The sequence below is a fragment of the Tamandua tetradactyla genome, chromosome 4 (genome assembly GCF_023851605.1).
Source record: "Tamandua tetradactyla isolate mTamTet1 chromosome 4, mTamTet1.pri, whole genome shotgun sequence".
NCBI lineage: Eukaryota > Metazoa > Chordata > Mammalia > Pilosa > Myrmecophagidae > Tamandua > Tamandua tetradactyla.
Genome location: NC_135330.1, coordinates 101969187 through 101985632, shown reverse-complemented (window position 1 = coordinate 101985632; position 16446 = coordinate 101969187). Strand labels below are relative to the sequence as shown.

Here is a 16446-nt window from a genome sequence, read left to right as displayed (position 1 = left end):
ACTATTTTTTCCACACTCTATTATCCTGGTAATGTCATTTATCTCCCAAATTGACATTAAGACCATGTCGGAGCATACAAGGACTGCAGTAAGTCCACTCAAAATATCATCCATCTTACTGGGAGAAAACAATCCAATTACTTTTGAAATTATGACTGTTGTGTGACCTTTAATAGGAAAAACATAAGTGAACGTCCACCCCAACAACATGGCAGTAAGCAGTTAATTAAAAACGTGAGTGGGTGGCCCTTGAATGTGAAAGAGGGGACATTCGCGAGGCTGACATCGGGCTGGAGGAGACTGAGGAGAAGGTGAGCTCCTGAGGCCACAGGGCAGCTACCCAGCCTTCATGTCTACTTACGAATCAGTATCTCCCTTTCTTCATTGGTCATCCCCTTAAAGGCTTCATTAGTTGGCACAAATAAGGTCCAGTCCCCAGGCTGTGTCAGGAGCTCCTTCAGATCTGCGGCTTCGAGTAGGCTGAGGAAGGTGCTAAGAAAGAAAGAGGTCCGTTTATTTTATTAAACTTAGATTTCAATTCGTTCACCCACTGGGCAGTTATAAAGAATCCGTATATAGCAGAAAGCAGGAAAAACTGCTAGTGACAATTTTGTATTATTCAAATGCAATTTACCTGTTAAGAAAATGTTATCACCTGGAAATTATTTAAATGAACAACATAATTCTTAAAGTTCCTAAATTCTATTTCTATCCTATGAAATTTGACAAGATCACATATGCAACAAAACTGAAGTGTGCTGGGTTTTCACTTCTATTCTGCAAAAGTGTCTCTGCCAGTATATCCTGTCGCTTTGTTAAAACTCAATTATTAAAAAAATGGCAAAAGATAGTCTAGTCTACTAGACTGCTGTTTCATTCACCAACTCACATTTTGTTGCACCAAAAAGCAAAAGAAATAGTGCTTAAAACATATCCCAATTTTGAAAACATAGAGAAACATGAGACTGCATGGATTTTGGGATACTAACTTAGCAACAAAAGATGCCAGGCACTCTCCTTTGTGGAGCTGAAGCTAACCATCTTACCTGAAACGCTTATCCTGTTTTAGCTTTTCATGCAGGGATCTCTCTGCTGGTTTGATGATCTCCTGGAATATGTGAATAGCACCATTTCTTCCTTGCTTGCTTCCTCGCAGCATGCATGAATTTTCCACGCAGACAGCCTAGCAAAGAAAAGACAGATGCATGCCGTCCATCTCTTACCTGAAATGTCACACGTGCCCGTGGCTGCACAGGTCAATTTCCAGGTTGGCCTCTCTGAGTCATCCTGTGACCTCGGAGTCACAAGGTCCTGCCCAGTCTGGGCTCTTATTGGGCTGAATTTTCTACAACTAGACGAGCCACCCCAGGTATCAGGCAGGTGGTTTCCCAGTAAGTTACAGAACTGCCATAGAATTCCACTTTGACATTTCCTACTACCTTCACTCTCTGACTCTTCAGGGTCTCACTATCCCTCCAGACCTTATTTGGGTCAATATTAATCATAAAATGTCCTGACTTCAGTGCCCCGAGGCTCTTCTTCTCCTTTTAATCCGGTTAAATACATATTTACTCTGTTCTCTTAACTGTAAGACCTCGTCCATTATAAGTCAAAATGATTGATTTAGTTCAGCTTTTTTGTACCAATACAATACATTTTACAATTGTAATTTAAAGTATAGCCTATTTTCTGATATTAAAAACGCATGTCTTGGAATTGTGAAGAGAGAGTGAGCAGCTAGAATACCCAATTCTAGGCAATGCTTAACTTCCTCTGAAACCTTTCCCTGTGGTTGCGTGTGGTGCCTGGACAGAAACAGAAGAGAACCACTATCTGCCACTGTATATTTTTTTATTTTTATTTTTTGGGTACATGGACTGGGATTCAAACCCAGGTCTCCCGCATGGAAGGCAAGCATTCTACCCCGAACCACCTGTGCACCCGCCACTGTATTTTTGATGAGTAATATTTTCTAGAAATTTTCTCTCACACAAAAATATTTTAGAACCATTTTATGGAGTCCAAAAATCTCCATATGTCTATTTAAGTTTGCCTGAAATCCATCTTACACGCAAAGATCATTCCTATATATTTGATTCTCTATAAAATTGTCTTATAAACAGCCAAGCGCTCTACAAATCACCAGCTTATTTTAGAGGGGTTTCAGTGACACCCTGAAATTGTAATAAGCATTACTTCACAACATAGAAGGATGTGTAATGGAAACGCGAATTATCTGAATGTTTAATACATAGCACTTTTGGTGTACTTTATTAACAGTTTTTTCTCCCAGTTAGCCATTTCCCTGATCTTCCTATCAAAATTTACTATTTGGGCGGGCCGCGGTGGCTCAGCGGGCAAAGTGCTTGCCTGCTATGCCGGAGGACCTCGGTTCGATTCCCGGCCCCAGCCCATGTAACAAAAACGGAGAAACAGAATACAATAAAACAAGAAAATGTTTAAAAATGTTTCCCTTTCTTCCTTCCTTCCTTCCTTCTATCCTTCCTTCCTTCTCTCTGTCTTTCCTTTAAAAAAAAAAAAAAAAAAAAAAAATTTACTATTAAGACCATGTTTATAAAATCCTGGAAATTATTTGTTTTGACGACACCCTTTGGCGAGGGCACGCCCTGCAACGTTTAGTAGTGATATTTTCTTTCGCTCGCTTGCTTCACTTACTGTGCGATACACGAAGACTCTGAGCTGTTTGCCTCCAATGGTCTCCAGTTTTTGTCCATTATAAAGCTCGTTAAGGCCAACTTTGACTTTCAATATGTGATTCTGCAGAATTAATTTAAGAAGGCGCTGATCCATGCTCAAAGTATCATCTATAAATAAGTTCATTTAAAAGAGGATTATTTTATTTAGAAAGCATTAAAGTTTCTCCTGGTAAGAGAAAATTACGGAAACTGATAATCCCTGATGGCTCTCGGTACTGCGGACCCTACACTCATAGAATGCGTGAGCCAACTAAATGGTAAGGCTGGTGATTCTATTCGCCAACTGTAAAAATATGTAAAATAGGACCTTTTCCACCAAATGACCAGAATACTGTTCCAACCAGGCTGAACTAGGGGTTTCAGCTCTGTAAGGGCTACGTAGCTTTGTCGTGGTCATTGTCAAAACCTACATATGAATGCGGGCCGAGGTTTTTACCTGACAATTATATGTCCTTTGGTGATATGAAAAGCTTCGGGTGAATGATCTGTAAACTCATCTTTATCAACGGAAAGAGAATCAAAGCACACACCCCTTAAAGCTCCAATCTTTATTACAAAGAGGGTATGTGACATTTCCAGGAACTTGAATTTTTTTGGAAAATTACTTTCAATATCACAATTCAGAATTTGGAAAAATGTACAAAAGTGATGCCTCTATTATTTTGAAATTTTGACTGACAATCTAAATATGCCTTCATGAAATAATTCTTCTGGAAAAAGTGGCAGATTGCATGAATCTAAGCACTGTCCATGAGCAGAAGAGATGAGATGTTTTTAAAATAGTAATTGACATTATAATATGGGGAACTGTTATAGTTTCTCACTTTTATTTATTTATACTTTGACTCTCACCGAAATTCTCAGGTGCAAAAATGTACTTCTTTATTTCTAAATGTTGTTATGTTGATGTACAATAAATAAATTTAGTTTATTTTTCATAAGATCTATTAATTCATCTATTATATATACTGGAAAAATGATTTGATTTATAGAATACCCCCTTGTCACAAACTTTCACTGCCTGTAGACCAGTATTCGCATCATTAAATATTTTTAAATAAAGGACATTTTAGCAGAGGGAAATTTCTACACACATCGGATGCATAAGCCTGTGTGGAGAGGGATCAATACCCTGTAAAAACATCCATTATTTCTGATAGTAAACAACAGGATGAATAAAAACCTTGTGGGGGTGGGAGGCTGGGGAGAGCAGGCACACAGTGTCCGCCACGTACCAGAAAATGCATTATTCATGGGCGCCAGCAAAGTGTATTCTCCGTCCGGCCTCAGAGAAGATGCCAGGCCCAGCTGTGCCACCAGGTCTTTGAAAGTGGTTTGCTGATTCCCAGCCAGCTCGATAACTTGTTTGGCTGTAAAATAAACAATCACCATCACTGCTGGCATCATCCTTGAGGGACTGATGCATCAGTTCTTGGCTGTTTTCAAGTAGTGTAAGCTATTTACTCCCATGTCCACATGCCCTTGCCCAGGAGAGCACTTCTAGCATCCCATTTTTGGGGGGGTTCGATAACCACAGAGAGTTTCAGAAAGAAACTATCTTTTTCTTCCTACTTTCAGTTTTCTTTACTTCTCCATTGCTCAACTCTCATCTCTCTCTGCCGTTGTGAGTGCCACAGCCTTTCACTTATCCCAAACTGACCATTTGGTTATAACTTGCCTTCTATTTCCAAAAACAACTGGCCACGGAGAGAACCTTCATAAATGTCTGCCCTCAGGAACCCAGGAAAGCCTCGGATCCAGGCACAGAGTGCCCGAGAAGCCATAGGCGAGCTGCTGGCCCTGACCTCATTGTCCATTTTGTGCCTGTGCCTCACACCCTTCGGACAGCGCATCCGTCCCACAGGGACTCACTGGGACTCACTCCGGAGGCCCCACTCGGCACCTGACAGTGATAGAAGACCTCGAGCCACCACTTACCTGAGTCAGGAATCAGGACCTGGTCAATCAGATGGATGACGCCATTATTTGTCACGATATCTTTTTTGTTGACCATTTTGATTCCGTTTACTGTGATGCTGTCGCCATCACATCCTATCTCGATGGTGTTTCCTTCCAGGGTCTCAAAGACTGCCCCTCCCATGATGGACTCGGAACACTGGAGAGTGTTCAAAATGTGGTACTTCAGGAGAGCTGGGGAGCAAAGCAGGAAGAGCTGAGAAAGTAACATTTGGCCCTTAAAGGGTATGTTTCACTGCGGCACTAAGAACTCCTAAGAGATCTAATAAATGTCTAAGACCCAAAGATGAATTGGAGACTTTAAAATTCTAACTGCTGATGTTGTTTTTCCAGCAACTATGCAATGGGAAAGGCTCAGCTCGGTGGGAAGTGAGAAGAAGAGATCAGCTTCAGAAAATGATTTGTGCAGTTCTAGAAGACAGGAGTCTCTGAGCAGTAGATAAGTTTCAGCCACCATAAGAAAGACATTTCTGATGTGAAAGCAAGAAGGAGAGCTCCTTTCAGTGTCACCTATCCCCAAACACCTAAGTTGTATTTGCAGGAGCTACTCCTAACAGAATAACTGTACCTAATTCGTGAAGAGGTTGATAGAGGCTGAGAGCAAGCAAATTAATCCACTAAAGACAAAAATCTAGAAAATAGTCAAAATGGAGATGGTTTCTGGAAGGACATCTGGAGGGACCTATGTCTAAGCTATACCATAGCTACATCTGCATCCTCAAATCTCCTCATCTTAATTGGTCAAATGTTTTTGGGGATAAGCTGAGCAGGTGAAATGCGCTAGGGACAGTGTAAAATCTGTTGGAAAATAGAAAGTGAGGGAGAAAGGAAGCCACATTTTTCTGTATAAATGTCCAAGAGAAACGTGATTTTTTCCAACTCAATTACATCTTTTAGCATAAATTTAATATTAAAGCATTGCATATCATGTTTGCAATATGAAAATCTGATGATCTAATATTTCTTTTCAACTCTTGCTAATCCTTTTTACCGTCTTAGTTATTTGAAAGGAGTACAAGAGAAAGTGATCTTCAGGGTATTCTTACTATTTAAGAATTGCACTCTGCCCATTCTTCTAAGAACTTGCATATTTTTTGATGATTGTTACTGTTCACCTCCAAAGAGGACAATAAAAACTTTTCTTTGCCTTTGTTTATCATAGCTGATGATACTGACATGCATTAGATTCTTTTTTATTTCCTTTTCTTCCTGGAATTCTGGGAGACTTCTCAAGAGACAGACATTTCCTTACCGTCGGAAGCCACTTTGTCCCCCATGATCCTTTCCAAGATGCCTCGTGGGAGCTTCTCGAAAGCTTCATTGGTAGGAGCAAAGAGAGTGAAGTGACCCTCTCTTCCAAGAGACTCCAACAGATCGGACGTGATAGCCGCTGCCTGAAACAAAAACGTGCTTTTTAGAGGCTTAAGCATCACAAACCTAGAAGAAATTACAACCCACTTAGCATGGGCTGACACCAGGCAGTTGACTTCTTCCACGGAAATTTGTTCTTGCTAGAGCTTTAAAACATTCCCCCTTGGAGCAGCCAACTATGTATTTTCCAACTTTCCGTTAAAAAACTGTGTTTATGAGGATAGGAATGTTGCCAATGTCTCTGTGACTCGAGCAATGGTCAGCAGTAAATTCAATTACCGAAACGGACACCTTCTAAATGCACTAATTGCAGGATAGTCACATGACTATTCTTTATCTATCACGTCCACATGAGTATTACTTTATATGAGGAAATTATTTTACCTGGGTAAAATGAAAATTCTTTCTGACTTTCTATTTTTTTCCCCAAGATTTGTTTAGCACTTTCTTAGATTGTAACAAGGAAAAAGGAAGGATTTCAGCGGTCAAAGTCAATCCACCGTTCCGTGTACTTACCCTGAATGATGAGAGATCATCTTCTGCTTCGATGAAGTCTTGAATTGAGGTGCCAATTTGTGTAAGGACACGGTCAATAACGTGGACAACACCGTTTGTCGCAATCTGGTTTCCATGGATGATTCGAGCACAATTAACCGTGACAACCTACAGTCAGTCGGTGAAAATCAAAGGGCAGATAATCAGAGCTATCCGCGGACGTCCGCGCCTGCAAGCCCATACCCAGGTTTTCATTTAATCTGTAAATCTAACACACGGGAGCTGATGCTCTGAATGTGAACGCAGAGAGAGAAGACACACATATTACTACGGCTAACGTGAAGCCCTAAGAGAAGGCAGAACCATGCAGAATCCAAGTCCAGAGACACTTAACAAATCTGGACACGCGAGGCAAAAGCATTATTTTTTTTTCATTTGAAATACTGCTTTTATTCTTCTTTCTCTCTTAAATGTCAAACTATTCATAATGTAGGTCAGTGCACTACATAAAATAGTGTAATTAGTCTTAGAAGAAATTCTGAGAGTGAAAAACAAACAATTGTTACATAAACATAATCAGTTCTATTCATCTTCTAAACATCGCCTCATTACTGACTCTTTTTCTCTGGAAATTTGAGTTTTGAAACCAGCCAATGACCCTCTTGGCAGTTTCCCACAGTCTCTCGTCCAAACACACAAGCACCCCAATCAGCAGATCAGCCAGAGGCTGAGTAAAGGAATACGCGCTCTCTGATTACTCATTTTGCTGTCCAGAAAAAAATTACTTGAAACCACACTAGTTACTAAAATTTTCTTTTTAAGAACATCTAAGTCTACCGTCAATGAACTGTCAGTTTCGTTTTTCTTTAATAGGAAGCAGTCATTCAGTTGGAAATGTGAAGGCCCTAGATTTGGGGGAAAGTCGTGATATAGCACTTATATTTTTCTTACTAACAATTTGTTTTTTATTTCCGTGAATATTTTAGGAAAGATACTGAAAAAATTAATGGACACATTATTAAGAGATGTACTTTATATTAAAGGAACTTACCCCATTAGGATAATGGTTAATGAAAAGCCCTAGATTGTTATACATTGAGGGAATGATCATGCCATTTTTCAGGTCCTTGGTCAACATTCTCTTATTAACCATGTGGCTGTGTAAAGCGTTCAGTAATTCCACATTCACGTTGCTCTCCAAACCCCTGCGGATATCCTAGGGAAAAACAAAGTGACGGAAGTTTATGTGATTCATGATTAAAATTCTTAGAATCATACTCTTCTACTTTCTTGTTTTGTTCCTATTGCATCATCCAGATGGTCAAATAAATGGACATAAATAACTTAAAATTATATTATTTCAATTGATTAAGGTAGAGTAGAGTCTGATAGAGTGCTTGGGCATCAATAGAGGAACAGCAAATTATTAAAGGAATGTGTCAATGAGGCAATAATGATGTAAGTAGAAGCTTAGGTGGGAAATTAAATTAAAGGTCTTTAAAATATCTTTGAGGTACAAATAAAACCAAAAAAACAAATGACATTATATTTGCACATGATATTTGACCTTTAAAATGCTTTCATGTTTATCCTATAAAAAATTCAAGAATTCAACCAGTGTGTATTTTTTCTCTCTCTAACTCCATGAACAACCGCCTATGGCATCACGGAGCAAAATCTGTCTTGTTTGCTTAGCACACACCTGTTTGTTTCTAGGAAACACTAAGGAAGAAATTTAGAAAGGCATGGGGACAAGGAAGCAGGAAAGATGGAGCAGCGAGTCCACGACAGAAGCAAATGTTTATGACATTTGAACGCAACGATTAGAACAGGGTGTCAGGAAGGCTGAGCTGGGTAACAGGTAGCAGAAGTGAGGGTGTTATTTAGAGCCTCTCCTGGTAGTTCAGATGAAATGGAAATACAGCTGACTGGTAGTGGTTTGTAAGGACTGGGGAGTGGGGAGATGAAGTTGATGAGCAATTACCAAGTCCGAATATTGAACCACTGATATTGTCAATTATGGAAGCAAAGGTAGCAGAAAAGCAGTTGCTAATTGGGAGGGAGGAAATGTCACTTTTTTTGATAACTTGCATTTAGATGGTGCATCCAAGGTGTCCTAAGGAAATGGACATTAAAATATTCTCCTGGAGTTCCACAGAGAAATAATTTCAAGAAACACAGATTTCAATAGCTATGTGCACTGAAGCGGCAGCTGAAATCCTCAGAAGGTCCTATTAAGAGCACAGTACAGTTCTTGGAAGACACTTTAATGAGCTCATTCTTAAGGCAAGGAAGAAGAGGAGTCAGCAAGGGGAAACCAGAAAGGGAGCCAGTGACACACTCAGAAATGACGAGAACAGAGAGTTCCGTTAGGTAAGCCAGCAGCTACCCGTTCACGTAGCACGTTAATATCAGAGGATTCTGCCTATTCTTTCTTATTATTTGACTCTAGTAGTAAGCACCAATTCATCTTCATGCCATGTGGAAGGCAAGAATATATTTCTGCCCCAGTTTTCCAGATTTGGAAATTGAGTCATAATTTAGTATATTATAAATCAGCCACATATAAAAAGTCTGAAAATCAAATGTATGGTTTATAACACCTCATTTACACCTACACTCCCAAGTTTCTAAATCCATCAATCTCTGAACATCTCTATGTATTTGGACATAATTAAAATACATAGATAAATCTCCACATAATATAGCTAAAAACATGTTTTAAAATCCGCTAGGCTCCTTAACTGATCTTTCTACTCTACGTATCATCTAAAATTGCATATACTTCCTCACAACCAAAAAATAAAAGAGGAAAGGAGTAAATACAGTAATAAGTTACAAGTAATAAGGGCCCTTTATGTCCACTCTCGGTTGGCTTTTATTTTTATGAGTTTTTTTCTTTTCAAATCTTTGAAAAGGCTTTATCTTTTTCCCTCTAATAAGATACCTTTACGTATCCTCATATATGTGCAATAGAAAATATAGACATTCTATTAATCTCCAAGACAAAAATCCAACAGAATGAAATGAGAATCACATAAAAGTGGTTATAGTAATGTAAATAAGGGATTACAGCATCCAAGTTGTCCCAAGCCTCGTTGCTCGGTGCGAAGTAGGTGAAGGACCCCTTCCCTTCAATCTCTTCCCGCAGCTTGGAGATGTCCGAGTAGCGCTGGGTTGCGGTGGCTCCCACGATGCCCAGTGTGCCGTACACGTGGTCGATGGGCAGGACTGAAACACCAGGACAGGACTGCACTTAGCCTGACGCCCCCTGAGAACCGTTTGCAGCGTCTGCCCTTCACCTCGCAGCAATGACTTTGGCAATACGATTCTATGAATTATCAATTTTCTAGGAAGCTTGCCTTTTGAGGGCTGAATAATAAAAGACTCTAAAACATGGTGTCTCCTCCCAGTTAAACTATCACTCTGATTTTAAAGTTTAGTCTGTTTAGATCTCAATTCTGACACGTCAGTAATAGTTCAGTTATACTTATCAGTAGTAATCAGATTGCTTCGTTTGAGGAAAATAAGGTGATTTTCATTTGCTACTGAAAATGGCAATGTGAATCATTTCTATTATGTTAGCTTAAAGTTCCTAAACTATATCATATTGTTAGGTATAAGGATATAATTTTTATAGCTTTTAGTTCATAAAATAAATATGTATGGTTGCTTCTTTTCATCATAATTTGAGAAGGAAATTGAACAAAGCATCTAACATTTCCAGAATATCTCTCCTGTATTTAGAAGATTAATATCAATCCCAAGAGACTTCTGTCATATGGTAGGTGCAGAGAACTTAATTTGTCTCTGACCCACACAATCTGAAAATTAGTGTGGTTCAGACAGTATCACAGAAGGGAGGGGTATTATCTTTGTGAATATCCCAAGACTGGATGAGACAACTAATGAATGGTAAAATCAGAATTAACAAACTCTCAAAAGGATGGGAAAACGAGTTGATAGTAACAAGATAAAATGTAACAGAATTTGATGTATTTCTACAGTTAAGTTAATAAAAAAAATTCTAGACATGGACTTGACTTAAAAGAAAGAACTTGACTTAAAAGAAAGGGACCAGTTTTCCTTAACTGCATGCTCATTGTAAGCCAACGACATGGCATCATAATCGAGGACAGTAACCAAAATAAAGCACAACAATCCACCCCCCCATCTAAAGTGTTCTGTCTAGACAGACCCCCTTGGGTTGTAGACCCCATAAGGGTGGACTCACATCTGGGAAAAAGAGTAGAGACTGTACGGGTGGGCCCACGAGGGTCGACCACCATAAAGAACCGAGGTGAGCAGCCCACAGAAGAGAAGACTCTGTGCCAGGAAAGAATGTGGCTGTGGGGAGGGTGTGATAATTAGGGTAATATCTGAATGGTCGTCATTTCAAAGGGGAACCTGATGCACTTTTCTTTTTTCCAGCTGACAGAATTGCAGGAAAAACCAAATTTTCCATAGGAGGAATGTTACAAAAGCACAGTTGTTCAACCAAAGAAGATGAAGTCTTGCTGCTCTGCCAAGTAGTCAGCTCCTTATTTTTAGACATTTCAAAGAAAGACATTCTGTAGAGCAGATTTTCTTTCTTAAAGAGAACTTGAGCTACTTTAAATCTATGAGTAAGCTTCTGTGCTTATTCCAGATGTGTCACCCAGTGTCCAGTGTGTGAGAAATGGGTCTTACTGGTTGACCATGATGATCAATGACTAACACATCATGTTTGGGGGATTTAGCTTGAATTTATCATGGTGCTAAATACACACACACACACACACACACACACTCACATACACAACTGCTTCTCTACAAACTACCTCAACTATTTTTCTCCCCACAAGAGAAGTTCTTCATTTACTTCAGTAGTTGAGATTTTTACCTGCTGGGCAGCCTTTCATCCCTTCCATTCTCGTATAACCGGGACAGCATTCATATAACACAGTCCTGAACATCGGAAGAAAATTAATATTAAAATGGGAAAATAAATACGATAGGGTTTGACATAAACTTGGAAAAGTGTATCAGTTATCGCCATGACTTATTGAGAGTCTTGAAATTAGTTTTTTGGTTTTTTTTTTTGGTACCACAACTTTCATGTTAGCTATATTTTGTCATATTACCATATTACATTGGTTATATTTATTCCAAGATATTAAAGCATAATACTCAAGAAAATGCTCTCCTGTTCAAAGTGAACAATTAAACGTAAGTTATTCAGGCAATAATTAATTAAGGTAACAGACCAGAAAATCCAAGCAAACAAAACTATCTCCAAAGCAACTTATCTAATTTACCGGAGTTTTTAGGGAATAGAGTAATCTAAATTTCCTCTAATCTAATTTACTGGAGTTTTTAGGGAATAGAGTAATCTAAATTTCCTCTATAATTGCTTCCATTTTTCAATAATTTAATCCTGATTTTCATTTTATCAGGAGATTTTCTATTTTCTTGAGCAAAAATTCATGGTGTGGAATACAGGTTTAAGTATAGTAGACAGATGAGAAGATATAAGAACAAAAATGAGAAATGCCAGTTTAAAATTATCTTTGATATAATACAGTTAATATTGGAAGCATATGCAAACCACTGAGAGCTTTATGCCAATCTGAATATAGACCTTATGATTATATTACTTACCTGGTCCCCATATGAATAATTGTGAAACTACATATTCAGATGCCAAGGGATTAAGTTTTTTATATGTTAGCTTAACATATTTATACACAATTTAAAAATTAGACACAGATGTTTGAGCCCAGAGACTGATAACATTTGCTGGAAGAAAGATAGCACAGGGGGAAATTGTTAACTGTAACAAAAATTTCTATAAATATGCTAAATTATATTAATTTTAATAGATTAATGCACCAAATTGGATAAAATTCTAAAACTGCTGATTATAATTTCAGCTAAAAGGTGAACAACGTGGTTATCTGAGTTAGTATTTTAAAAACAAAAAAGTAGTTTTTCCAGTACACTTAAGCTACACAAAATCAGTGTTTCCATATGTCAGCGAGACAAAGCAAGAGTGAGAAAGAAAATCCTGAATGCCCTGAAAGTGGAAACTGTATCTTTGTTTTCTGAATAGTATCTAAACTCTCATAAAGATGGCTGTTAAAAATGTCACTGACACTCTCCAAAAGGAAGTCTGCAGAATCCAAGAATCCAATATTGCTGGACCAAAATACATTGTGGGTGATATCTTCAACCGAAGGACATGTCATGCTTTTTATTACCTGCCCAGTTTACCGCCCCCCAAAACCCCCAGTGCAACTGTCAGCCAGAAGTTGCCATTTCATTCACTCATCCATAAACTCTTAAAGATACTTCTGGAAATTTCAGCAGCTGCAGCAGATGGCACACGCAGTCCTCTCTCCCTGCCAATACTATTGATCTGTTTGGTAATTTGAAAAGAGCTATTGCCTCCTCTTCAGAGCAGAGCTGCAAATGTGTTTGCAGAAATGAGGCTTCTTGGGAAAAATAAATGAAGTGAAACTGACAAAAGAGACACTGATAAGTGCTGGTAAAAAGCCAGCCTTCAACGCTAGTTTTTTGTTCGTTCATTTGTTTGTTTTTAATGGAAAGCAAGAAAGAGTCTGGACATGAGCTCTGTACAAGGGCTGACATGACTGTTGTGTTTAGATGGTTAAAGTAAGATTCTATCCCACTTCCCTGGCTTCTAGGCAGGATGCAGTAAATCACTGCCCTAAGTACTCCCGAGAGTGGCCCTTCTTTATCTTGGGGGTGGAGGGCGCCTGCAGCCCATCCGAGTCACTGAAAGTCTGGCCTGGACTGCGAGTGTGTGAATGGCCTGGGTCCAGCTGGTGTCTGCAAACTGCTAAGGACAGTGCCCAGGTCACACATGAAATCTGCTGAGAGCCCCCTGAGCCCCGGCCATGAACAGGCAGCAACATCTGCATGGAGCCAAGAAGTCAGCCTTGTGGCCACCCTCTCTTCTGCAAGAGAAGCCCAGTTTAAGCATTTTACCTAGGACTCTGGGCACAGCTCCTTTTCTCACCTTCAGATGCACATTTGTTAAAACCGCTTAATTTCAAGGTCAATTGGAATTCAGTGATAGTCATTTAGTCCTTTCCCACCCACCACTTCATTTTGTCTTCCCAGAAACTCTGCACCCGAGGTGTCAAACGGAAAGCTTATGGGGTTCCACATTTAGTAGTTGTGCTAGTATTATCAAATTAGAAACAGGTTTCCGGACATCCCTTGATCCCTGCACCCGGCTTAGGGTGAGGGCAGCCTAACAGTGCTGTGCTAGGTGGGCCTCCCCCAGACCCTCTCGTCCCCCACCCCAAGGGCGCCTGCCCCAGACACTCTGCCCCCAGGCACCCACCCTGAGGTGGGGGTCAAGCAGGGCAGACATGGACAGAGCCAGGCCCCGCTGTCCTGAGGAGGGTGGCACCCTGTAACATTGCTTGTTCTGTGCCTTGGCCCGTCCAGGGTTCAGCACCTCGATGCAAAATGAAGGACAGGAGCACTGAGCGGTTTTCAACTTTCTTATACTCAGGATTGATGAAAACTACACTGGAACTGCTTAGAGAAATCCAGATGACAAGAGGCAAACAATACCTTTTGCCTTCCAAACCCTGGGATGGCAAGTCAGGCTGGTCCACTTTTTAAAAAACGGAGGAAACCGAGGCCCTGAGTTGCCAGAGGGCAAGGCCAGGGCTGCATGTGGCAGGTGGGCTGTCCCCTCCTCTGACCCACCCCAAGCCCCACTCTGCCCTCGAATGACCTCCTCTGGCCTCCAGGAACAGGGACCCTTGGGGGAAATCTGAGCATGTGAGAGACGCAGGGACAATTTCCTTAGTCAAACGTGTGACCCTCCCTCTAAAAAAAAAACTCACACTTTTGGAGAATAGTTTCAAGACAAAATGTGTGTATGTGCCAGAAAAGATACCTACTTCAGTGTTGTCCTTGAAACTTACACGGGAAGAGGAGGAGACTTACGTTTTCTTTCCACAGATGGCACCTTGGTACCAATTCCTACAGGTGCTGAAGTACTTCTTCTTGGTGCCCAAAATCTGTTGAAGGGCGCAGACATTTGGGCTGGAGAGTAGAGGGAAAGAAAGGGTTAATGTCGCAGTGATGACTAGGTCCTCTTATCTACAGGTGTGGGGGGGGGGGGGTTAAAAAGAAGTCAACACGTGGATTTGATTTTCAGAGATGAGATTCTAGCCTGGCTAGAATCAGTTCCTTGGCCCCATTGTACTGACTCGCTGGAAAAAGTAAAGTCTGTGGAAAAGAGAGAGTAAAGATCTTACTTCCCTAAGAGTGACACTCCAGTGTTTTAGAGTTAGCCGGTTAGGAATACTCAGAGAGCACCAAATTTAATTTTCATTCTTAAATCTCTCATTACGGGTCTAATCCACCGACCCTATTTGTTAAGTCAAATATATGCTGATTTGGGGGGCCAAACATATGCTGATTTGGCGGGGGGTGGCGATGGCTTTGGGGCTTTCTGGGACAATGAGAGGTCAGAGAGCAGAAGAAACAGGCTTTCCTGTGTCCACAAAGCACTGCATTCTGCACTTATCCAGGTGAGAAAACACAGAAGCAAAGGAGGGCTGAGACCAATGCGTAAACCCTATGCGGGCACAGAGCAAGGCTGGCTGCGCCCAATGGCTTTAGCAGATCAGAACACCTTCTGCATCAGATCTAACCGATTTTCTCTTTTAAAGGAAATCCCTCTGGTACACAAGGAGAAAAGCCAAGATCCGTTCCAAATATATATGCATATACTTGGTTAAGTGAGTAAATTATGTCTGATACCTTAATGTCAAGTTGTAGCTGAACTTCTCCTATGAAATGTGCTCTTTGCAAATTTCACCTGATGCAGAACTGAAAGCTCATTAAAATCAAATGCTTAAAGAGGGCAGAAGCCAGTCATATTGTCCATGACTTTCTTTCCACATATAATTTAAACGAAACAATATGTAAGTCTGCTATAACATGACGTGAGATATGCACAAACAGTTAACATAATCACGACCTCTAGCCCCAGATTCTTTAATTTTGACTCCCATACCAGATTTTGGGAAAGAAAGTAAAACACAAAGAAGTTGATTCATAAAGCAGTGTCCCTCTTCCTAATTAGATTTAAATGAGGTACTATTCATGAAAGGGAATTGTAATTGTAATTATTTGACAGTAATTCTTAGAGTGCAAAACATATATAAATTACAGATTACTCATTCTTTTTCCTTCCTGTTTTTTTAAAAAGGAAAAAAAAAGGGGGGGCTTCCACTCAATCCTTTGTAAAAAGTTAAGAAACAAAAACAAAGAAAGCGCCGTGGGGGATGCGTGGGGTCCGAGAGCGGCAGGTCCCGTGCCCTCGCGCCGGGGCGCGGCTGCGGGGTGGGGGGCGTGCAAAGTGGGGCGCCCACTTACCCCTGGTCGCGGCCCCGAATGCGGCTGTGCGCCAGGATCTTGTCATAGTGCCCGCTGGCATCCACAGGGTTAAGGGCGAGCAGCAGGAGCAGGGGAAGGGAGGGTAACAAAGGCGTCATCGTCCGTCTTCCCAGGGCGCTGGGTCCACGAGGAGCTCTGCGGCTGGCGGGGAAAGCCCGCGGTTTAAGTACAAGTCGGCGCTGTGGGCGGGACCCCCGAGCAACCTGGGGCGCCGAGACCCCCGCCCCGCAGGAGGCAGCCGCCAGCTGGGTCCGCTTCCTGAGCAGAATGAGCCTCTTTTTCTTCTCATTGTGAAGAAGATATTTATTTTTAATCATATGAATCACTGGCTCGTTAGATATTCGGATTTCAAAGGCATTCTTTTGTCAGTTAGAGTCGTGGTTTTTTAAAACGATTTTGTAAGCATTGTAAGGAATATTCTGCAATTTGACCCTTTCAGGGTTCACGTGCCAACGAG

At 40.7% G+C, this 16446-nt stretch overlaps 1 protein-coding gene across 8 annotated transcripts in view; it reads right to left on the bottom strand.

The window, feature by feature from the left end:
* Positions 1–16242, bottom strand: part of POSTN (periostin) — a 32662-nt gene extending 16420 nt beyond the window's left edge. For 4 of the 8 annotated variants that reach the window (XM_077158061.1, XM_077158062.1, XM_077158063.1 and 1 more), the window contains exons 1-12: positions 15969–16242; positions 14529–14627; positions 11443–11507; positions 9634–9791; positions 7612–7776; positions 6582–6728; positions 5947–6088; positions 4656–4868; positions 3953–4087; positions 2677–2825; positions 1047–1183; positions 362–492 (exon numbers count right to left, since the gene is read on the bottom strand). In XM_077158061.1, coding sequence (XP_077014176.1) covers positions 362–492; positions 1047–1183; positions 2677–2825; positions 3953–4087; positions 4656–4868; positions 5947–6088; positions 6582–6728; positions 7612–7776; positions 9634–9791; positions 11443–11507; positions 14529–14627; positions 15969–16087 — 1660 coding nt within the window. In that variant the 5' untranslated portion in view covers positions 16088–16242. The remainder of the gene's footprint in view (positions 1–361; positions 493–1046; positions 1184–2676; positions 2826–3952; positions 4088–4655; positions 4869–5946; positions 6089–6581; positions 6729–7611; positions 7777–9633; positions 9792–11442; positions 11508–14528; positions 14628–15968) is intronic. The other 4 variants (XM_077158057.1, XM_077158058.1, XM_077158059.1 and 1 more) reach the window with 4 other exon arrangements.
* Positions 16243–16446: the final 204 nt, after the last annotated feature.